The following is a 23,570-nucleotide window of genomic DNA, read 5'->3' as shown; positions in this document are numbered from 1 at the left end:
ACAATAAACTTTGGAACCTAGGAAAGCTGCCTCGGGATGCGTGGCTCAGGCTCCGAGAACGATGGAATGATAGGCCGGGAGAGGGCAGTGGGCTTTCTAATTTTTAAAAGCAGGGGAGGAAGAAAAGAGAGTACTTTGATAGAGAAATAAGCAAAGAGGCTCATACCCTCAAGAAGTCCAATGCAGGGGCGCCTGGGTGGCTCAGTGGGTTAAAGCCTCTGCCTTCGGCTCAGGTCATGGTCCCAGGGTCCTGGGATCAAGCCCCGTATCCGGCTCTCTGCTCAGCAGGGAGCCTACTTCCTCCTCTCTCTCTCCCTCTCTCTCTCTGCTTGCCTCTCTGCCTACTTGTGATCTCTGTCTGTCAAATAAATAAATAAAATCTTTAAAAAAAAAAAAAAAAGAAGAAGTCCGATGCATCCCTAAAGGAGGCCAAAGTCACAGGTCCCTTCAGTGACTCCCAGAAAGTATGGCTTGCTGGTCTCACGCGGACAAAAGGACTATTTCGGTGATGGGATTCCTCCCTTTCCAATTGGCCAGCACAGTGTCACACAGAGCCAAGCAGCATTCGTTTCAACACCAGGTATTTGACTCCACGAAGAGTCTCCATCAGTGAGTCCTGCTAGGCCACCTCTAAAATGCAGCCTGATTTTGTCCTCCCGGCTGACGTCCTGTCCCTGCGCACCCCTTGCTCTGAATCTCCATCCTGGCTGCTTTCCTGCCTTTCTCTCCTGCCCCTCGGCTGACTTTCTGTATTTAGAAGGGGCTGGGGAACAGCTCCACATGCACGTGCCATACACATGGGCCCTGCAAGATATTCTGCAGGGAAAAAGTATCCTGTGTGCAACCACTCTGGAAAACAGTGTAGAGGTTCCTCAAAAGACTGAAAATAGAGCTACCCTATGACCCAGCGATTGTACTACTGGGTATATATCCTAAAGATACAAACATGGTACTCTGAAGGGGCAGGTGCACCCGAATGTTTATAGCAGCAATGTCCACAATAGCCAAACTATGGAAAGAACCCAGATGTCCATCAACAGATGAATGGATCAAGAAGATGTGGTATATATACACAATGGAATACTATGCAGCCATCAAAAGAAATGAAATCTTGCCATTTGCAACGACGTGGATGCAACTAGAGGGTATGATGCTCAGTGAAATAAGTCAATCGGAGAAAGACAACTATCATATGATCTACCTGATAGGAGGAAGTGGAGATGCAACTTGGGGGGCTTGGGGGGTAGGAAAAGAAAAAAATGAAAGAAGATGGGATCGGGAGGGAGACAAACCATAAAAGACTCAATCTCAAAAAACAGACTGAGGGTTGCTGGGGGGAGTGGGGACCGGAGAGGGTGGTGGGGATATGGACGTTGGGGAGGGTATGTGCTATGATGAGTGCTGTGAAATGTGTAAATCTGGCGAGTCATAGACCTGTACCCCTGGGGATAAAAATACATCATATGTTTATTTTAAAAATAAATAAATAAATAAATAAAAGTGTCCTATGATCACGCATCAGCAAATTTTTTTTTTTTTTTTTTTTTTTGGAAAATGCTAATACCTGATTGCCCTTGGAGGGTCTGGCTTCTTTGACTCTGAATTTTGCCAGTTGATTTGGCCATTTCAACCTCCCTCCTGATATCAGGAGGAACAACCAGGAAGCTGGTCTGGGAAGCAAGGGTGAATGAGAGGAGAGGCAGGCCTCAGTGGCAGCCAGGTGAGGGAGCTGTCCCAGGGGCCACATGGGGGTCTGAGTCCCCACCACCACCCCTCCCACAGCCAAGTCTCAAGGTCAAGACCCTCACTCTAACCCTCGATTAACTAAAGGCAAATAGCAGTTCTGGACGTGGTACACCAGTGATTCATCAAGGAGACCCTGGTGTTAGGTATGAGGCTTCGAGTCCTTTCTGATAACGGCGGCCCTTACTGAAGGCCTACCGTGTGCAGGCACTGAGCTAATAAGCTCTTTGCTTGAATTATATCTTATGGCTTCGGTCCTGTGAGTATCCTCGTTGTGCCCGTGAGAAATTCTGAGTACAGCCAGGTTAGTGACTACCGTGGCCAGAGAGCGAGTCCGAGGCAAAGGCAGGCCTAAGCCTGCAGTCGGACCGCACGTGCCACACTCCTAGCCACTACACCATTTTACACAAACCTGACCGCCCCCCTCCCCCCCCCCCCACTGAACCTCGGTCTCCTCATCAGTCAGATGCAGATGAGGAGCTGCATTGGGGAGCTCCCAGGACCCGCTCCTTCGGCAGGGTGCCTCAGCCAGTGCTCAATAATGGGAAGCTATCCTCAGAACTCCCCATGTGCCTCTTAGCCAGCTCCTGCAAAACAAAACCCTAAGACTTTTCTCTCCGGGCTGCCATCCCTCTTTAAAACGTGTTGTGGCTGGAACACCTGTGTGGCTCAGTCGGTAGAGTGTCTGACTCTTCGTTTCAGCTTGGGTGGCGATCTCAGGGTCGTGGGATCAAGCCCGGCTCTGAGCTCAGCATGAAATCTGCTCAGGTTCCTCTCTCTCCCTCTGCCCCTCCTCTCTGCCTGACATGAGCACACACTCAAATAAATAAATAAATCTTTAAAAAAAAAAAAAAAAGCCTACTTCTGAGAAACACTTGTACATTTAAAAAAATAAATTAAAAAAAAATGTTGTGTGGCTACCACAGAATCACAAAATTTTCGATCAGGAAGGGCCTTAGAGATCAACTATTATTTCTCCAGAATAGCCCAGGATTTCTAATGTGTAAGAGCAAGGCCTTGGGAATTTGTCCTGAAGAATGACCAACTTCCGCACTCTTGGCCCAAGGCTCCTTGCCCACTAAGGTCACTATCAGGGAGGTGATAGGAACCCTCCTGGCCATTCTTCTGGCAAAAAGGGCTGCTTCCCTTGGGCACTTTTACAACTGGTTATTTATAAGCCCAGAAATCTTGTCTGTGTTTATGTTATTAGTCACTAAGCAAAAGCTTATTTTCCACCAGTTGGGAAGGGTTTCCTTTCTGAAAAATGAAAGCCTGTGTCTCTTGGCCAGACAGTTTTACCCAGAAGCCCAGTGGCTCCAGAACGGTAAGGAAAACTATGGCCCTTGACATGCCAGGCCCTACCAGGAAAATCAAAACCCTGAATAGAAACTTAGCTCAGCGTGAGTGAGCCCACAGCACGGGGGCCATGCCCATGTGTGGCAGATTCAGGCTTTAGTTCTAACAATACACTCGTATAAAGAACTCGCTATGGGCCTGGCACTGGGGCTACTGAGAGAAGACTTTACTAGGGGAAGAGAGGGGAAGGCAGGCCCGGCAGAGGCAGCAGCAGGAGCAAGGGTCGAAGCAGGAGCAGAACCACCAGGGGTTGGCAGGGGCTGGGGACCAAGAGACAAGAAGGGAGAGGCAAGCTATGAATGAGCCACTGAGGCCTTGAACGCCCACAAGGAGCTCTATGGGGGGAGTCAGATGGGCCCAAACATTACCAAGAACAACAAAGGACAGGGCAAGCACCCAGCATCCTGGGCTATGAAATAGCCCAGAGCACCCTTCTTCCCAAGAGCCTTCCATGCCGGACAATGGTCTCTCCTTCCTCCGAAGGCTTATTACTAGTAACAATAGGTAACACGTATTGAACAATTCCTCAATGCCATGGATTGTCACAGTTAATCCCAACAATCCTAGGAGGTAGGTATTAACATTATCCCTGCTTTGGAAATAGGGAACGGCACTTAGACAGGCAAACAACATGGTCAGCACCCGGCAAGGCCTACCTTCCCTGTGTCCTCTTTCTGTCACTAACCATCTTCCCAAGCACATCTATAAGCCAATACCATGAATAGGATGATTATAAGTCAGTTCCATAGATAAATTCTACCGATTGTCTACACATGGAATCATGCTGAATATATTCCTTTGTGTCTGGCTTCATTGGCTCAACAGTGTAAGAATAATCCATGTTTGTTCTGTGTAATGGACGACTGTTCACTCTGCTATAGAGTAATCCATTGTATGAATGTACCGAGGCTGTATCCATTCTACTGTTGATGGATATTTGGGTCGTTTCCAGGTGAGGGTCATTATGAAGAGTGCTGCTGTAAACTTTCTTTCGAAGCTCATCTGTACATATTTCTATTGGGCAGATAACCAGGAAGGATTTGATCCCAAATGTATAGGACTCAAAAGCTTCTATTCTTCCCACGACTCCCCACCACCTGCCTCCATCATCCATTTAATTTCCTTGCATAATACTCAGTAGTCTCCTTCGTTAAAGACACCAGCATCACTATTTTTTTTTAATGCTTTTTTTTTTTTAATCAATCTGAAGCATTTTCTGCTTTGTGTTAAAGGGGATAAGAATGCAACATGAGGCAGAGTCTTTGCCCTGGAGGGGCTGCAGTGCAGTTGGATAGCATAGTAGTGTTCATAAAATAAACCAAGTGATAACTTGTATGATACAGATTTTAAGGACCAAATGATCAGAGAAAAAAATAAGTGAGATAATGCACATGGCCTGAGAAAGTTCCTAGAGAAACAAGCATGCAAGCGAACCACCCAAAACGCCTTGGGTTTTGCTTGCCTAGGATGGTTTTACCGTTGTTTCTGCATAGACCGATATCCAGACTCTGTCCGCTCTCTTCCACTGTCCCACAGAAAGGCCTTCTTCCCAGACACCAACTTGAACGATTTTTCTTGCTTTCTGTTTATTTTCCATTTCAAGGGAGAGTGGGGATTGGTTCCTATAGCAACAGCTACTTCTCCAAATTAATTCTGAATTTCATCAGATGTTCAGTTTGACGGTCCAGCTCTGCCTTCTGATTGTCTGGCTTTCCCAACCATGCTAATTACCCAACTCCTAACAACTCCCTCCTGTTGCCCCCGGGGTGAATAACACAATTTGTATGACTTGAGCAAATGAGGATTACAAAACAATGCTCTGGCCCAGGAGAAATGCTGATGAGTGAGGAGATCTTGGGGTTTTAACTGTCTGTCAGCCATTCTGGAACCAAAGATGCGAGGCCATTTGGACAAAAATGGGCTTTAGGAAGGGAGAGAATGGAAATCCCTTTACAGAATGCTGCATGGACAGCAGGTTACAAAAAAAAAAAAAAAAGGAGGTTGTCTTTCTGGTTTACATGTAACCTCAGAAGAGGAAGATTCATTTGTTGGTTTTAAGCAAAAAGGCCAACAGCCTAGAGTGGACCAGTCAAGATTCTCCTCATGCCTTTGCTTTCAATCAACCCCATATCTTAAGTTAGTTCATTCTTTCCATGTGGTTGCCTCCCCACATGACAGCATTTTTACTGCCTTCCTGACACCTCGGACAGATGGACCACTCCACTCCTCAGGGGTGCACTTTTCTAGAGGTCATATGATCCTCATGGAAAGTAGCTTATTTTTCATTTCAGAAATGAGTGGTCTTTCCTTTGCAACAACTGTCTGCAACCTAATTAGATCCTTTAGTCAATGCAAGATCCATTCTTCAAGAATTTCCTCCCCAGAACTAAATTTCAAGCACCTCATAGGCTCAGGGCTTCACAAAATGGTCTTCTGATCCCCTAAGTCTCAAAGCCCATGGCAGTGAGAGTGACGAAATTATACTGGGCTGGCAGCTCTCCCACTGACAATGAGTTGGTCCAAGTTGAATCAATGTGTTTCCTGGTCAGGACAATGAAAGGCTCTTTGGTTCACTAATTGTCTTTTCTTAAACCAAAACTCTCTCTGTATGTTGGTTGGCATGTGCAAGAAGAACCATAGCCAATAAGGCCACCCACTACCAGCAGTGGACTCCACAGAAGGCAGAAAAAATGGTAAGAAAGTATAGAAGAGGGGATGCAGATGTCTTGCCAAGAACCACTCATTCCTGCTAAGACCAACAGTGTTATCTGGGGGTCCAATAACCAATCCTAGGAGGGCAGGGGATGTGGCCAGGATAAAGGAAGGAGCTACATGGGAGAGAGAATCAATGGCACCATGTTTGTCAAGCCATTGGATTCCACCCTCCTTCCACAACCATCCCTGGGGATATTTCCATGGGAACAAGGACTGTGAGGTGATGTGGACCATCGACCATCACCACACACTCATCAGCCACCCCCCATGGTCTCCCCAATCATTTTCTCTGACTGGCCTTTAGTCTCACACACACACTCACACCATGGGAATCTGAGAGCACTGACAATTGATCAGAACACCTCAGAACCACCCCCAGGCTGACGCTAACCTTCTTGTACTTGACGCAGTGAACTCTGAGGGGGAAAAAAAGGCTTCTCCAATTCAGGCAACGAACATGGTAGAAACCCATCACCTGTAAAGCCCTACTGCTGCCCTCCCCACCCAAAGCTTTGCTACAGGGGCTCATCCCACCCTACTAGCAGCCAGGGTGGGAAAGTCAGCCTTGTGCTTATCACACCTCTGCTTCTCACCATTGCTTGCCCCACCGTGGATGGCTTAGGACTCCCCTGTGAACTCTAAATTCAGGTCCACCTCATCGTGCAACACAGTGTTGGCGTGAAGAACCTGACTCCCCGGAGCCAGGTTACCTGGGTTCAAGTCCAGGCTCTGCCACATACCAACTTAGTGACCTTCCGAAACTTTCTAAGCCTCAGTTTCTGCATCTGTTAAGGTGAAGACCACCGATCCTCATTGTGAAGGTTATCACAGCACGCATCTGTGGGTTAGCCTGTTATTAGCAGGCAGCAATTAGTCATGATTAGTCATGCCTGAATCAAATCCAGGATTATCAAGGACAGGTATTAGCAAAATCTGCACCTGAGATCACAATTGTACCCTTGAGGGATGACAGGGAAGTGGGAGAACAGAGAAATGGCAGACTAAGTCTCGGGGATGTCAAAGGACTTGCAGCCAAGCCTGAGGTGGAGGCAAGCTTAACTCTCCTAATTAGGGTCCGCTCTTTAGATCCCAGTGGTGTTCCAAAGCATGGATCCCAACCACAGAGCCACCCCTGCCAGAAGAACCCGCTGTCAGAAATCATCAGGGGAGGGGCCTCTTCCATACCCTACAAGCATCTTCCATGCATGCTGTCAACCACTGAGACAAATTAACAGAGCCATCACACTCAAGTTCAAAAACGATCCTAAATTACACAACAACACGGTTCCATTTTTTTTTTTCCTTAAAAAATTAACTTCAAGGGGCACCTGGGTGGCTCAGTGGGTTAAGCCTCTGCCTTTGCCTCAGGTCATGATCCCAGGGTCCTGGGATCAAGCCCCGCTCCCCCCTGCCCCGCCTGTCTCTCTGCCTACTTGTGATTTCTCTCTCCGTCAATAAATAAAATCATTTAAAAAAAATTTAAGTTCAAGTACAAGTGGTATTATTTGAGGCACTAGAAAATGTTGAATTCCAGGAAGCCTGAGAGGGCGAGGCGAGACAGCCAGGGAGCAGCATGCGTTTTCAGTTGTTTCATTTCTAATCTCCAGCCTCTAGAAAAATGACTTGGGTGTAATCAAATGAAAACAATGAAAATAATACACTTGAAGGTCAAACAGCTAACTTAATAGGAAACTCATTAGAAACGTGGCTGGACAGATTCACAGCTGAAGAGCTCGCGTGTGTGACTGAAAGTGAAGGGAGCTCTGGTGCTGTTATTAACAAGGGCGAGTCCTTCCTCTTGGATGGAGCCTGCAGAGACTTCATGTGGAACTTGTGGGTCTGGCAGCAAGGGGAGTGTGTTAAAATGCTCAGCGATTCGCCATGGGTTCAAAAGAGTAAACACAAGCATAATACACCCCTTTGCCAAGTTCAACAAACTGTTTCATGGGGCTCTGAGTCCCTGATGAGGGCAGCAACCAAATGGCCAAGTAAGTAAACCCAGCCCAAAAGGTATCACTCCCTGCTCACTGGTGATCACTGCCAGACATACGTTCTTCCTGGAATTCACTGATGACAAATGATTGGATCAAGACAAGTTTCAAGAGCAGGGCTCATTTCCTCCTGGTTGCAGGATAAAGTCCATATTTCTCAGTCTGGCCAATTAAATCTAAATTCTCAGGGGTAAGGCTCAGGTCTCAGCATTTTTTACAGATGTCCCATGAGATTTTAATGTGTATCCAGCACTCGGAATCACTGGTGTATGCAATCTGGCCATGACCTTCTCTTCTAACACCTCCCCGAAGAAGGTGATACTCCAGTCATTAAGGACCTCTCAGAGCCCTAAACATCACAGCAGGACAATATTACTTATTGAGCATATGTAGCTGCCACTGCACTTAGCGATTTTATCCCTTATCTGATTTAATCCTCACAACCTTATCTACAAAGTAGTGAGCTACTGGCCCCCATTTTATAGGTAAAAGAACTGGCCCTCAGACAGGTTAAGTCACTAGCCCAAAGTCACATAATTGCAACCGGAAGAGCAGTTGGCTCACCCGAACCAAAGCCTGCTTGGGACGATAAAACATATATTCATCCTACTAGAACAGCACCTGGATCATAAGTTCTCAATACATTTTTGGAAGAGCAACGAGTGATCACGTGAATGAATGAGAACACTGTGGGTAGAACTAACGACCAACAGCCAATTCAGTCACCCCCTGCCCTCGAAAAGGCCTCGATCAGGATCTGCTTGCTGGCTGAGAAGGCTGGTTTGGGGCATTTGAACCTGAAAAGAAAAACGTGAACTGCTTCAACTATAGCATTTCCATAAATAACTGATGCTAGAAATGAGCCCTGCCTGGGTTTCTGCTTCACGGAGCAGCTGTTTCTCTAACACTGTGGTTCTCAAACTTGAGAGTGCATTAGAGTCCCCTGGAGGGCTGGTTGTCACACACCCGTGGAACTAGGGTGGGCCCAAGGAACATGGATGCTACAGCCCCAGGGTCCCTCTGAGGACCGGGGCCCTCATGCCTTGTTGGGCCGCCGATGAGGGTCTGGCCATTCTCAAGGGGTTCCTTTACAGGGGCAGCCACACTTTGTGAGTGTGGGACCTCTGCTACATCCTGTGGACATGTCTTGTAGCAGCCCCACTGTCCCTGGCCAGAAGTTGAGGGGGAGGAGAAGGCAGGAGGTGGAATGCCCCATCATCCAAGCCTAAGGCTCACCCTACAGCCTCTGGGCTCTCACACAAACCCCGTCTCTTGGTTTCTCCTCTGCATCTCTGCCTGGATTGTTAGAGCAGTGATTTTCACCACCAGGCAAGAACCATATGCCCTTCCAGAAAAATCTGTCAAATTCTCAGGAGGCACAGGTAGCTTGAAAAAAGCATTTGTAAAGTATACTTCTAGGAAGACAGAAGGACCTTTTCACTGATAAAACACACACGCACACACACACCTCATCCAAAGTGTCTTTATGGCAGGAATTCAGAGAATTTTCTAGAATATCATCTCCTTTACATCTTCTCCTAGGCAACAGGTTTAAAGCTCAAAAGACACACAGGCTTATCAAGGGAGGCACGTTTGTTTGTTTCATTTGGCTTTTTTAAGTTTCAGAAACTCTTCCAAAGGTGGGAGATCACAGCTGACCAATGTCCAACAGGATTCCCACTTCGTTCCAGAAAGCCAGGATCAGCCTTCCCTAAGACAGGGGATGCAATGAAAGGATGAAAGGGTTGGCCTGTTCTAGCATATCATGATGCAAAGGGTCAATGAAGCTATGTAATCTCGCAGGACCAGGAAGAGAGATTTCCAGGAACAAAAACCAAGGGTATACAAGGGAAGGCACCAGCGCAATCTCCCCCACTCATTCCCGCGACTTTTCATTCCCCTCCCCCCCTCCCCAGCGGGACTGTTACCAGATGGGGTGCTAAATTTCCCCAAAGTGTTGTGTGGCAAGACAGTTCATTCCCGAGATTTTACAGATTGGGTCTCCTAGGCTTTCAAAGGGGAAGCCAGGGCGAGACAACATGCCTTTGATGTTTACACTCAGGTCCTGAAATCAGAACCTCAGGCGAAAACCGTGTTTATCTCTTCCATCCTAGGCAGCCAAGTTGAAAGCTCTTGGCGGGCACTTCCTTTTCAGCTGTTCTTTCCATATTGTCAATTCCCACCCTGCTGAGAGAATGGAATTCCTTTGACTGGAAACAGGGGTCCATCTCAGAGATGGCGCTAGAGATTTTTTTTCTTCCTTTTCTTTCTCCCTTACGTTATTACCCTCCAGTATCACACACTGCAAGGTGTGCGTCTATCCTCTTTTATTTACTTAGCATTAGAAACCAGTTATGGCTTGTGTTTACACAGAGTCGACAAATTTGAGGGTTAATCACCTTTACCCTCAGGTCAATAGGAGAGTAACCCCAGGGTCTCATTCGAGAAAGAAACATTTGAAAGGAATTATTTTTAAGATTTGGTGAACAGCAGCATTAATTCAGTAAAGCTGCAGATTTCGTGAGCTTGTGGCATTTGTGAACAATGTTCAAATAACTTACATTTCCATAGACTGCAATTTAGAAAACACCTGATCTTTGAGTTGACGGGATTTGGGCCCCAAGCTTCTTCCTGAGTTGTATGCAAAATATTTTCTAAAATACCCATGAAGCTGTCATTTAATGCTCTCACGTATTTTGGACAACAACCCCCGTGAACGCCAAGAATTCTCTGTATCACAGGGTCCAGAATAATGCTTGCCCCCAGTTAGGGGTCACTGCAGACCACCGAATGACCTGGCTTGTCTTAGGGGCACCAACTTCAGAGTGACTAGGTTCAGCACTCAGCTCCTACTTCTTAGTTGGTATGACTTTGGAAAACGTACTTGGCTTCTCAGACAAAATTTCCTTACTATAGAATAGGCATGTTAACAGTCTGCATTTCATGGACATAAGGATTAACTGAGATAATATATCCCAGCACCCATCCTAGCGCAGGGTAAAACTCAGTAACTTCTAGCTATTATTAGCATTATTTTAAAGTGTAAATAAAAGCTACTTTCATCTTCAAAATCTGTCGCTTTGCCCGATTTCTGGTACAAAACGCACAGCTCTCCTTAGCCAATCTGGTCAAAACCTGGCCCTCCGGGACCTCCTCTCTCCACCACCCTCCTACGCACTCTCTCCCTCAGCCTCACAGACTCTGTCACTTTTGCCCACATAAGCTCCTTCCCTCCTCTGAGCATTGTTTGCACTTGCCGATCCTCTTGCCTGAAATGCCCAGGGCTTCGGGGGCCTCACTCCCTGCTCCCTTAAGGCCTCCGCTCGGTAACCACTTCACTTCACTATTTACGGGCCTACTCACAGAATGTCCGCCCCATGAGACCTAGAACAGAGCCTTGCATGTAATAAGCACTATATATATATATATATATATATATATATATATATATATTTTTTTTTTTTTTTTTTTTTTTTTAATGAATGAATTGCCTTTCCTCTGGAACTAGTATTTTAGTATCACTGGATAGTACAGTCCAAGATGGTGCGCTCCTGCCCAGGAAAACCCAAAGTTCCTAAAACACACGAGGTCAGACACATCCTTGCTTTGCCATGTGGCTGCTTTTTGCTGCTGTTACTGCTGTGCATGTGTGTATTTTAAATCACAGACATGCCGGCTGAAGAACTCATAAGTTCTTCCACAGTTCCATTCACTTGGCTGATATCCAAACAAGCCAGTTAGGTGCCTGGGCACTTATTTTTCATTCAGCAAAATCTGTGCCTTGCCGCATCCAGCGAAGGCTCCTGATTGGCTGGTCACACAACCAATCAGCTTCCAGGGAGAAGGTTCTCTTTCCCACTGCGAATGGCCCAGAGACCACAGACTCGGTCTGGTCCACACCATCACTGCCACCACACTGCCCCTCCCACACCTCAGGGCGAAGAAGGAGACAAAAGGCCAAGCCTGAGGGGATGCCTGGGGTGCACAGGTGGGCTGCCCAGCCAGGAGAACAAGAACACCACAGGATCAGAAACATAGGGCTGAAGTCCTGTGGAGGAAAAAATAAATGAGGTCAGGAAGCCTGTGTGCCTGGGCCACCAGCTAGCCATGGTACCCGGTTTCATGAACTGAATGGGGTCGTCCAGATTCATAGGTGGGAGTTCTAAAGCCTGGTACCTCGGAATGAGACCCTAGTCGGAGACACGGCCTTTAAAAAGATAAAGGTTAAATGAGGACATCAGGGTGGGCCCTAATCCAGTGTGATGGGTGTCCTTCTAAAAAGGGGAGATTTGGACACAGACACAGAGGGGACAGCACATGAAGACGTGGGGAGAAGACAGTCATCTATAAGCCAAGACGAGAAGCTTGGAAGAAAGCTACGTTCTGACACCTGGATCTCGGACTTCTAGTCTCCAGAACTGAGAAACGGCACATTTCGGTTGTGAACCCACCCAGTACATGGCGTTCTGTTGTAGCAGCCCTGGCAAGCTAATACACCCCGTGAGTCTTAACATTCCAAAGCCTGGATCTCCAGAACTGCAAAATGGGACACCTGGCCCTCCCCTCCCACAGGTGGCGGTGTAGGGATCAAATGAGGCTCGAGGTGGGGGAGCTTTGTAAACTACACAGAAATCCACAGATGAACTCAGGAGATCTAATTTCACTCTCAGGACCAGGTCCCCGGGGTCCTGGACAGCAAAGCAGATAAAGTCAGAAGCCCCTGGAGACTGTGGAGTCACATTTAGTGGTGTAGGAACTGGAACCTCGCCTTGGTGATCTGCTGCTCCAAACCTCTCGGGAAGGGAGGCGGGCTGCCCTCCTCCACAGTTATTTAGTGGATGTGGGAGAAACAGAACTTGCGTGGGAGAAGGGAAAGAGAAGAGAACAGAAACCAGAGATTTCTAAGAAACTGAAAGGAAAAAAAAAAAAAAAAGCCACATCCCTGGGAGTTTTCTACATAAAAACAATGCATTTTATTTGTATGGTACTCTGCAGGTCACAAAATACTTGATGGAAAAAGAGGGTTTTTTGGGGTTTTTTGGGTTTTTTAGCCTCTCTGAGGTCAAGGATCTCTCTGGTAATCTGATGAAAGCTACATACCCTCTCCTCAGAAAAAATCAACCCATATGCTCACCACCTAAAACATTATACACCAACAATGGTCCTATTCTGCAATGATGAAAACATTTTGTATCTATACTGTCCAATATGGCAGCCACTAACCATGTGTGGCTATGGAGCCCTTGAAATGTGGCTAGTGGGACTGAAGAACTAAATTTTTAATTATTTTATTTTATTAATTTTAATAAATTAATGGCTATGGCTAGTGCCTTCTATATTGGACAAGGCAATTACAGAATGTTCCAGAGGACTTGCAAACACCCTGCAGTCCCACTGACCTTTGCCAATGGGCCAAGTTAGGAACCAAGTTAGGAACTTGTCTTCACAATAATTATTGTGAACAAATTGTGAACAAATTGTCTTCATAATAACTATCTTTTCTGAGCTTACTACCAGAACATGTATCATCTAATCCTACCAACAACCCAAAGAGGTAGAACCATTATCCCCATCTTACAGGTGTGGTTATTGAGGGCCCTAAGAGATCCCCCAACTTCCCCAAAGTCTCATGTCAAGGCCACAATGAAGGATTTGGGACTAAAACCCAAGAGCCTGATGCGAGAACTCGAGCTCTTTTCTGATTCCCCAAAAACCTGCTGATAGTTTTATGAATGAGGCCCAACCTCCTACCTAAGGCCTTGATGGAAATTATTTCTAGTCAGTAATCCAAAGAACTTTAAATTACGTGGTACATGTCTTTAAAGTTATAAGCAACGATCCTTCTCTATGCCAAGAAATCCCAAACACAGCACTACTCACAGATCATGTGACCCACACTGATCTACACTGTAGAGGTCATCCTTCACAAGTGCCTTCAGGTACCCACGGTAACCAGGCCACAGGGAGCAAAACCACTTGGAATTTTTATAAAACTCACTCTCCTCCTGCATTGTGTATCTCCACTCACTTCTAACCTCTAGACGTTCCCCTCATTTGCAGGCATATTTGGATTTGTTTTCTCAACCAGGAATTCTGCTTTCTCCAATTCTTCCTCCAAATAACTCCTTCAAGGCCCAGTTTGTATGCCACGAAAACCCCTAAGCTCCAGGACTCCATGGTCCAAGAATACGTTGCTTGCCTATCTACAGAACAGTCTTCTGTCATGCCTTGTATGACATACAGGTCCATAGCCTGTTGTCTCTTTCAGTTTCTAACCACTTTGAACACGATGCTTAACCAGACACAGTCACTTGGGAGACCAGTGGTCCCCACACTTGTTAAAACACAGAAGGCAGGGCCCTACCCTGGAGCTGCTGATTCAGCGGGTCTTCAGTGAGGCCCTGAAATCTGCATTTCTATCCATCTCAATTTATATGCATGTCCCTGGTTCAGAGACTGCACTTGGAGAATCTCCACAAGAGATGTTTGTGGAATGAATACATGATTGAGTGAATGAAAATTTCCCTTAAGCACCCTCCCCCCAAGGGCTCCAAAAATGAGCTTTAGAGAAATCAAGATAAAAATTGTCACCAACATTTACTTCTAGATGAGGATCAAAAATAGAAGCAACAGGGGGGAAAAAATGGCCAAAAACAGCAGGGAACCAGAAGGAAAACTTAAGATAGATAACAGAAAAACTTGTAGGTTACCATCTGGTTTCCTCTTAGCCATTACTGTGTAACATATTATGATCAGACCATAATTAAAAATACTATGATGAGCCCAAGTTAAAAATAGGTTCATTTTCTGACTCAACCATATATTAAAAAATATTCTGGAGAAACACTCTGACTCAGTAAGTCCAAGCCTAGAAATTTTTTTGTAAGACAAAAATAATAATTATCAGAAATGAACATAAAAATGATTACAAGGAGGGTCACAAAAGCCCTCCTTATAATCACCAGAAATTTGAAACAACTTAAATGTTTAACAAAAGAAATTAGATCCAATAAATTATGGTACATCCATAAGTGGGAGACTCTAAAACCTTTTAAAATGTCCTGACAGGGAATATTTATTGACACAGGAAAATGTGCAGGAGAGGTTAGAACTGAAATTATTTTGAAGGTTTTTGGTTTTTTTTTTTTAAGATTTTATTTATTTATTTGACAGAGATCACAAGTAGGCAGAGAGAGGGGGAAGCAGGCTGAGCAGAGAGCCCGATGCGGGGCTTGATCCCAGGACTCTGGGATCATGACCCAAGCTGAAGGCAGAGGCTTTAACCCACTGAGCCACCCAGGCACCCCTATTTTGATGTTTTAACTTGTGTATCTCAATCATTTCTGCAATAAACACATATTGCTTGAGTAAATTTTTTTACAGACATTAAACAAGAGAGAGAGAGAGATCGAGGCGAGAGGAAGTTTATACTCGCTATTTCTTCCCAGGAAGGAGTAACGAGTTGAAGCACGAGAGCTTTTGTAACTTTCTCCAGGCCCCCCTCTCCTACAAACACTGACTACAACTCGGATTCCAGTGGAGAAGCATCTGCCCCACCAAGAGATCCCTCTTCTTTCTTGGTACTTCCCAGACCTGCTCAAAGAAAATTCCCAACTCAAAGAGCCTCCACTTGGAGTAACTCATGACTCCACCACTGGGGCATCTGCCTTGGGGAGCGACATGGACAACGGCTCCACCGTGACCCTGGTCAACAGCAAACTGCCGTTTTTCAGAAACAGTGGCTGTCTCGCATACCGGCTTTTAATAAGGCGGGTTGCTTAGCAACCGCCAAGAACTGGCAAGAAGGCAGAAGAAGGCACCAGCCAGAGCTATTTTATGACCAAAGTGAGCTGTGTTACGTGTGTCTGGTTGCATGCAAGGTAACCAAATGAGAGATAACACCCAGCTATTTTTGCATCATGAGGAAAAATACTTGGCTCCTGCCCAGAAGGGCAATTACCTAAAAATCTTGGCAGGCCCCATGGTATGAAAAATGGTAACTGATACGCGGGTGAAAAAAAAAAATCACTGACCTTCATAAATACTGATGATATGAGGATGGTTGAGGGATGACATGATCTCAATCTCTCGTCTGATGTGAACCATGTCTTGTTCATCCTTAATTTTGTCCTTACGAATGGATTTTATAGCAACCTATAAAGTCAGGAAATGAAATGTTACCCAGAGAACTAAACAGATGCAAATCAGCCATTGGGGGAGTTTGGAAAATAAATACAGATGTTACTTGTTGGCAGAACCGACAATAACCAAAACAAAGCTTCGAAATACCCCCGTCACATCTTTCTTTTATAGCAAAAACACCCTTCTCCCAACAACAGAAAACATCGGGTTTCAACAGCCGAGGGTTTGGAATGCTGGGTTGGTTTTTTGTTTTATGTTTATGTTTTTGTTTTTGTTTTCCATAAAGCACAGGCTGCATCACGTGGCCAGATCCATTTACTCTAGGAATCCTGATCCTTTGCAAAAAAGGGAAAGGGAGAGCTCGGTTTACAGGGTATCGATGATTAAACATGGGTGGGTGAAATCAGTGTCCCTCTGCTCCACCGGGCAGCTGCCACAGCACAGGCTAACAAGAGCTCTCCTGCATGGGGCTTCTGGAGGCCAGTTCTGCTCAAACGTCCGGTTTTAAGACTCCAGCCTACACTGTGTTTGTGCAATTGCTCAGCGGCCAAATCCTTCCTTCACCCTTCCTCTTGCCCAAGGACCTTTGATACACATGACAAGACCAAAAGCCTCTGCTGTAGAAAAATCAGGACAAAACAAAGGGAGGGACACAGACTCCCTGCCCAGGCCCAGCTGATCCCCGCACCAGTGTCTGCAAAGCTGAACTGCACAGAGAGCTGCCTGGGCCAACGCACAGAGCATTTACTCAAAAGAAACACATACACAAAAAAGTATTAAATGACAATGGGAATCTACTAAGGAAGAATGGCTTTGCCAATGGGATTCATCTTCGCTCATAAACAAGTTGCTTCGTAATTTAATCCACCCTGGGCTCTAAGGGAGGCAAAAAGTACTCTGGAGGGGGAAGGTATCCATGGATAACAAGGAAGCCTGCCAATCAGTGTGTGCCCAGGTCCAAAAGCCTGCTTAGTCCCCTCCAAAGTAGTCCTCCTGTGATGTCAGCTCCCACCTGGACCACCCTCTCCTAGACGGAAGGCTCTTAGCGCATCCCACAGACCACAAAACCATGAAGTGCTCCTTGTTACTACCAGGCCACCTGGATTAAGACAGGTTCCTATCAGCCTCCCTGGGAGCGCACTCCCCTCTGTGATCGTTAGCATCTCCTGGCTTAGACCAGGTCGCCGCCAAGCACGATACGTGGAAACATTTCTAAAATACAGTCGGTCCATCTATAATTCAGTAAGAACTGGGTAGCTATTATCATCATCATCGTTATTATTATTGGTTTTGCTGCTTGCTGACCTCCCAACAAGTCGGGGAAATGGATGGGCAGATCCCCATATGTCTCCTCTGCAGAACCCTCCCCAGCTGTAATGAAATCAGTATTCACGTCGTCACTTGGCTCTGCGGGGATTTAATTGGGGATCTGATTCACACATTGATCTCCAGTGTGTAACTCTGGGTTGGCACAAGGTAGGCCTGAGAAAAGCCTTAGTGTGAGCAGGTGGGCAGGTGTTAGGTCGACAGAAAGGAGAGCACAAGGGAGGAGGGAGGGGGTGGAAGCAGGGGTGATGTCTGCCGTTAGGTTAGGAGAGCCCAGATGGCCGAAGTGATAGTGGCCGGAGCAAAAAAAGGAAGGACCAGCCTAATCAGACACCACCCCTGAGACAGGCACCCTGGGAAACTGCTTAGTTTTTCTCTGGCATCCTGCTGCAAGAGGAACCGAGGAATGGATAAAGCAGAGCGGAAACACGGGACGCTGGGCTCTAAACCCAGGGGCCAGCACCGTTCTCCCTCAGCCTCCCGAAGCTGCATAAAAGGGGGCTGCCCAGAGATGAATGAGCTTCCAGCTTCAAGGCCCTTTTCACCAGGGTGCTGGGCTCAAAGCCACCCCAGCCCCTCCCGGAGCCCCATTCTGTATGCAGCAAGAAAAGCCTCCCTGTGCTGAAGTGGAATGTAAAGATATGACTGGCAGGCTTTATTTTGTCTGAGCTGGGACTGTGATCCTGGGAGCTTGCTCTCGAAGGAAGCAGACAGGGAACACACACAGGCCTTGGAGGATGTGGGTGGCTGTTGGATCGACTCCTGCATTCCTCCAGGAACTAAAGACGGGCTAGGGGAGAAACCACCCCTTGGATTATGCAGCAGGCTGAACTTGGCCTCCAGGAGGCCCTATTGTCAAATAACAATAGGCATAAATTCTTTCCCCTTCCAGGGTTAGGGGAGGCTGGTGACAGGGGGGGGTAAGAAAAGAAGCTCACTTGTCAGTGGGCTCCCCTCAACAGTGGATCAGGGGCACGTTTGCCAGGGGGATGCTTCCAGCCCAGTATGAAAAGGAAAGTGTTCACATTCTAATAAAACCCCACTCGGTGCTGAGGAACTAAAAGGGCTCCATAAATGTTAATAACCATGGTCGCTGCCCCTCCACAAAAGCTTCCCTCTTCCTGAAATGAATCTTCTATTGACAATGTAAAAGAGGGCTCATTCTGCCCTCTCTTTCAAAGGGTTGGAGGAAGTCAGTCGGAGACAAATGCTAGAGATCTCTCAGAGCCATGTAACTGTCAAGGCCAGGGCGAGACCCTCCGCCCAACTCCCAGGAGCAGGGAGCTGACGCGCCAGTCAGTGGCAAACCTCGGACACTGTAACACCACCGGTAAGAACAGCAGTCCGGCCCTTCCCACCCCAGATCTCCAGATCCTCGCTCAGGCCCCAGCTCCAGGATGCCTTCCGCGGATCTCCCTGACCCCTCTCGCCACACGGTCCCCCACTTTATCTTCTTGGGGGCCTGTCACACCACATGAAATTCTCTGGCTTCTCTGTTTGCTGCATATTCAGCCTGCAACCCAGTGCAGCTTGTGGCCTGTTTCTGGAGGACCCAGAAAGCTAAGAACGGTTGTCGTATTTTTTAAAGAGTCGTTTATAAAAGGAGACAGAGATCTATCAATGAAGGTGCTGTAACGTAAGGAAGCGCCTGCTTCATGAGGTCGAGGGAGAAACGGAGCCAGCACGCAGGGAAGCAGGGTTGCCTAATGGTCAGGGGCACTGGGGCGCGGCTTTGAGTCCTGGCTGAAACCACTCACTAGCTCACTAGCCGCTGTGTGACCTCGGGCAGGTTGCATAACCTTTCTGTGCTCCACTTTCCTCATCCACCAAGGAGGAACTCCTGTGAGGATTAAGTGAAGAGGGGAATAAGAGATTCACACTCGAATCAAAAGTCTGTCTCAAGATACCCCCTTCAGCATCTCTGGATTTGGGCTGCTTGTTCACTTCTTTCTTTGGAACACCAACCAGGTACCAAGCACAGCGCTGGCACAACCCAGAAGAGAACCAACAAGATTCTGTCCCAGCCCTCAAGGTTAGGGGGAGGAGGGGGGGGTGGCAAAAATTGCACAAATAATTACGTAGTTTTCCTCATGGCCAAAGGCCACCAAACAGACACAGAGAGGTGTGGGCATTCTGGAGAAAATGTGCTCTGCAGTTTTCCTAGTCCTCACCCACATTGACAAAGAAAGATAGAGGTAAGGGAAGAAAGGCCCAGCAGGAAGAGATTACCAAATGTCTGAAATCATACACCTTCCCAAAAAAATCCAATTTGTTGCCGCAGGAGCCAAAGAGATGTCACCCTGCCTGCAAAGCAACGGGAACTCACGCGCAGTACGGCCACATTCATAAATGTTCCCAAGTCTAGACAGCACCGTGCGCCTTATAAAATGGTCTGCCTTTAAATAAGGCCACCCTAGAGTTTAATGTCTAAACTGTATGCAGCAGCAGGTCTGGCGGGGGGACCTGTGAATTCTGCCCTGCCTCTTTAAGCGGTGCTCAGCCAGCCCTCAGCCCTCAGCCCTCCTGAAAGGGAGCAGGCCCTGCCTCCTCTTCCCTACAGGGCACTTTTTCGTTTTTTGGAGGAATCACCTGTTCTGCACCCTGCTGGGCGTCCTTTGCCACTGTGGCTGCCAGGAATGTTAAGGGCTTGGTGGCTGAGCAGGGATGGGGAGACAGTAGCTAGCTGACCTCAGGGGAGCCGGAGCATCACAGGTCTGTTCTCATCTGCTAAAGGGGGCTAGGAAGCATGGCCCCCCAACCCCCTCTTAACCCCCACCTCCACCCCACCCCCTCCTGGGGCTGTTATAAGGAGTGAGAATGATGTGAGTAAAGTAGCACACAGTAGGTGTTTACTAAATGGTTGTGATGATAGATGAGGCCTGGAAGATATGGGGTCCTGGACCGCGTTTCAGGGGTGATGAGCTCCAGCAAATCATCTTATAGGCCTCCCTCCCACCATGCCCCACACATCCTCTCCTTCCCCACATTTGTACTGAGGCCAGAGCGGGTTAAAATTCTGCCTGCCTGCCTGCCGGCCGGCAGAGAGTGAGGCCGCCAGCCGTCCTCCTGGCTTGCCCTGGGGCCTGGGGGTAGTTCTGGACAGGCTGTATGTTTGCCCCTAAGCAAGAGCATCACTGCGCTCTTCCCTCCAGAGCCCCTCCCATGATGCTCAGTCACTGCCATCTCTCGGCCTGCAGGGAGCATCCCAGAACCCTGATTCTCAAACAGGGGTCATGGACACCTTGTTAAAATGCAGATTCTGAGTCCAAAGTTCTAACAGGGGGCCTGGGATTCTGCATTCCTAGCAAGTTTCCTGTGACAACAGTGAAGCCGATCTGAGGGGCAAGATCTTAGTGCTCTGACTTTGCCCGGGACATAGCCACATTTTAAAATCAGTGGCAAGGGGCGCCTGGGTGGCTCAGTGGGTTAAAGCCTCTACCTTCGGCTCAGGTCATGATCTCAGGGTCCTGGGATAGAGACCCGCATCAGGCTCCCTGCTCAGCAGGGAGTCTGCTTCCTCTTCTCTCTCTCTGCCTACTTCTCTGCCTACTTGTGATCTGTCAAATAAATAAATAAAATCTTTAAAAATAAGTAAATAAATAAATAAAATCAGCAGCAAGATTCTTAGCATTTCTTAAGCGTTAACTATGCATCAGTGGAGATTATCTCATTTAATCCTAACTGCAACCCCATTTTACAGGGGAGGAAACTGAGATACAGAAAAGACAAATACTGCCCAAACTCAAACAGGTTGTGAAAGACAGAGCTAAGACTTCCACGGAGGCTGCTGATTCTAGCAGCTCTGGGTGAAGCTGGCATGGACAGCAACAGGGCAAGGGACAGAATCTCTCCATGGATCTTAAAGAGTCTCCAAAACTCGCTGTGATGGGACCCCCTTCAAGCAGGTGAAGTTTTATAGGGTCAGAGGTGAGGTGTAAGAAGGCAGCATTTCGAGTCTGAGTAGCAGCAAAGAAATGCAGCCAGAAACACAGCATTAGCATCACTTAGTAGGAACAAGTCTGCATTCTAACCCCGGCAACAGGAGCTGGCAGCTTCCTTCCCTGCCATTCACAAGGTGTGATCTCACCCCCCGGCCACGTTCCACAGGAGCTGCGGGGCACAGAGGCAGAGGCAGCTTGGGGATCTTTGCTCACCCAGGGGCCTGGAGGCCACTTGCAGCAGAGGTGAGCTGCCAAATGAGGTTGGAGGCCAGTGGAGAGGTTCCTGCTCGCGTCTGGTTGACGGTCAGAGTTCAGGGCAGGACACAGCTCCACACCAGCCACACAAGAAAGGCTGTGCACGGCCATGACCGCGGCAATGCCACCCAGGAGGCCAGCCTGCAGCCAAAGCCCCTAATTAATTAAATGACCTCCAGCTCTTTGCGAGGAGCCTGGCCAACTCGGGAGAACACTCGAACAAGTTGCCATGATGCAACCGACCCCACAGGGACCCAAGCCAACTCCTCCACGGGGCCCAGGGGCCTCTTCCTCTCCGGGCTGTTGATTCATGTCACTACATGGATGTTTTTTCAGACAGAAGCCGACCGGGAGCCAAGAGTTGTAGCAACAGGCCCGGAGGAGATGCACCCCAACGCCAGGAAGTTTGGCGTGTGGAAGAGCTTTTTCTTCGAAGAACAGAATCCACCGTGCACCACCAGCAGCCCTTGAACCTCATCAAAGGTTCTGAAAATAGAGTCCTCTGTTGGAGGTGGTACTCCAGCCTCGATTTCCCAAAACTCCCCATCAGGGGTGATGTGGCCTGACTGGTTTTTCTCCCGCCGTGAAAAATGTGTTCTATTTCAAGGGCGCCTGGGTGGCTCAGTCAGTTAAGCGTCCTCCTCTTGATTTCAGTTCAGGTCTTGTTCTCAGGGTCTGGAGATCAAGCCCCGCGTCGGGCCCCACACTCAGCGGGGAATCTGCTTGAGATTCTCTCTCTCCCTCTGCCCCACCCCTGCCCTTCTCCTCTGCCTGCTCTCTCTCTCTCTCTTAAAAATAAATAAATATTTTTTTTAATGTGTTCTATTTCCAGAATTGAATAGCAAATCAGATTTTTATCTGATGGGACTGCTCAGAGGACCTCAGAGAGGCCGGGACGTCTTTATCTTTATCCCCACAGCCCCTCTTCAAGGTCTGGGCTAAGTACGTCATTATTGCATGGGGTGATGCCACAAGGGAAGTGGAATTCATGGCTCAAAAACTGTGGGCACATTTACACTCCCTCTACCAGGCCGGGGTTTGTAAACACCAGACAGTGGCCACGGCTGACCAGGCAGGAATCAAAGGAGCGGCAGGAAAAAAAAAAAAAGAAAAAGGCCCATGAAAACTTCACAACAGTGTCAATGCCAAAAGCAAGCAGTGAGAGCTCAGAGCACATGATCTGATTCTCTGGGAGAGCAGTCCTTCCCTCAAAGAGTGCTGAGCACACCGCCTGCATCAGATCTTGGGGAGGGGGGGCTGACTGTCAAAATGCAGCTTCCGACCCCTCCCAATAATCTACTGAATTCCAGCAACAGCCTTTTTTACAAGCTTCCCAGGGGATTCTGCTGCACTCTGATGTTTGCAAACCGTCGGAGAAATGGCGGCCATGATGGCACTTCTTATTCCATAACTTAAACACTGCGCAGTCGTATTAAACATGAGATGATTAATGAAAATTAATGAACTGTCCATCCCTAGAGAGGGGAATTAAAAACAAGCTGATTCCCTGAGGGGGACTCTGTGACAATCTATTTATTTATTTATTTATTTATTTATTGTTTATTTATTTATTTTTATTATTTTTATTTATTTATTTTTTATTTTGTTTTTTAATTTAACCCTGGCAAGGGAGGTTTGATCCCTGGGGATAGTTTGCTCGTGTGAGCCTGTGGCTGCTGTGGAGGCCCCAGAAGCTGGCTGATAATGATCTCCTCTCCATGCTCTGCACTCAACCCGGGGTTCCCACGTCAATGTCTCCAAAGGAAGAGAGAGGAAGTGAGCCCTGGAGCCTCCTGTCCGGCCGGCTCTGTGACAGAAGATCTATCTGGCTGGGACCTCAAGGAGCTTCCTCTTACCAGGATGCTCCAGAAGTCTCTCCAGGTTCCCCCCCAATAAATGACCCCAAGGCCCGTGGCACGTCAAGTCCTCTGGAAGCACAAGAGATGGGACCCAGGCAACAGCAGCGCCTACAGAGGGACTCAATTCGTAAGGCTGTTTAGCTGGAACCCAAATGGCCAAGCAGCTGTTTATTTTTGGACTTTCACATTTCCGAAAGCCAAATGCAACACCAACTCAGAATTCTACAGAGCAGCTGCTTTTC

General features: G+C 47.5%; 1 protein-coding gene across 1 annotated transcript in view; it reads right to left on the bottom strand.

Moving 5' to 3' along the window:
* NUAK1 (NUAK family kinase 1) overlaps window positions 1-23,570 on the bottom strand; it is a 71,650-nt gene that overhangs the window by 23,674 nt on the left and 24,406 nt on the right. The window contains exon 2 of the mRNA XM_004743057.3: window positions 15,839-15,959. Coding sequence (XP_004743114.1) covers window positions 15,839-15,959 — 121 coding nt within the window. The remainder of the gene's footprint in view (window positions 1-15,838; window positions 15,960-23,570) is intronic.

The sequence above is a fragment of the Mustela putorius genome, unplaced genomic scaffold (genome assembly GCF_011764305.1).
Source record: "Mustela putorius furo isolate JIRA1106 unplaced genomic scaffold, ASM1176430v1.1 tig00000788_pilon_pilon_pilon, whole genome shotgun sequence".
Lineage (NCBI taxonomy): Eukaryota > Metazoa > Chordata > Mammalia > Carnivora > Mustelidae > Mustela > Mustela putorius.
This window is presented reverse-complemented; position numbering and strand designations above follow the sequence as displayed.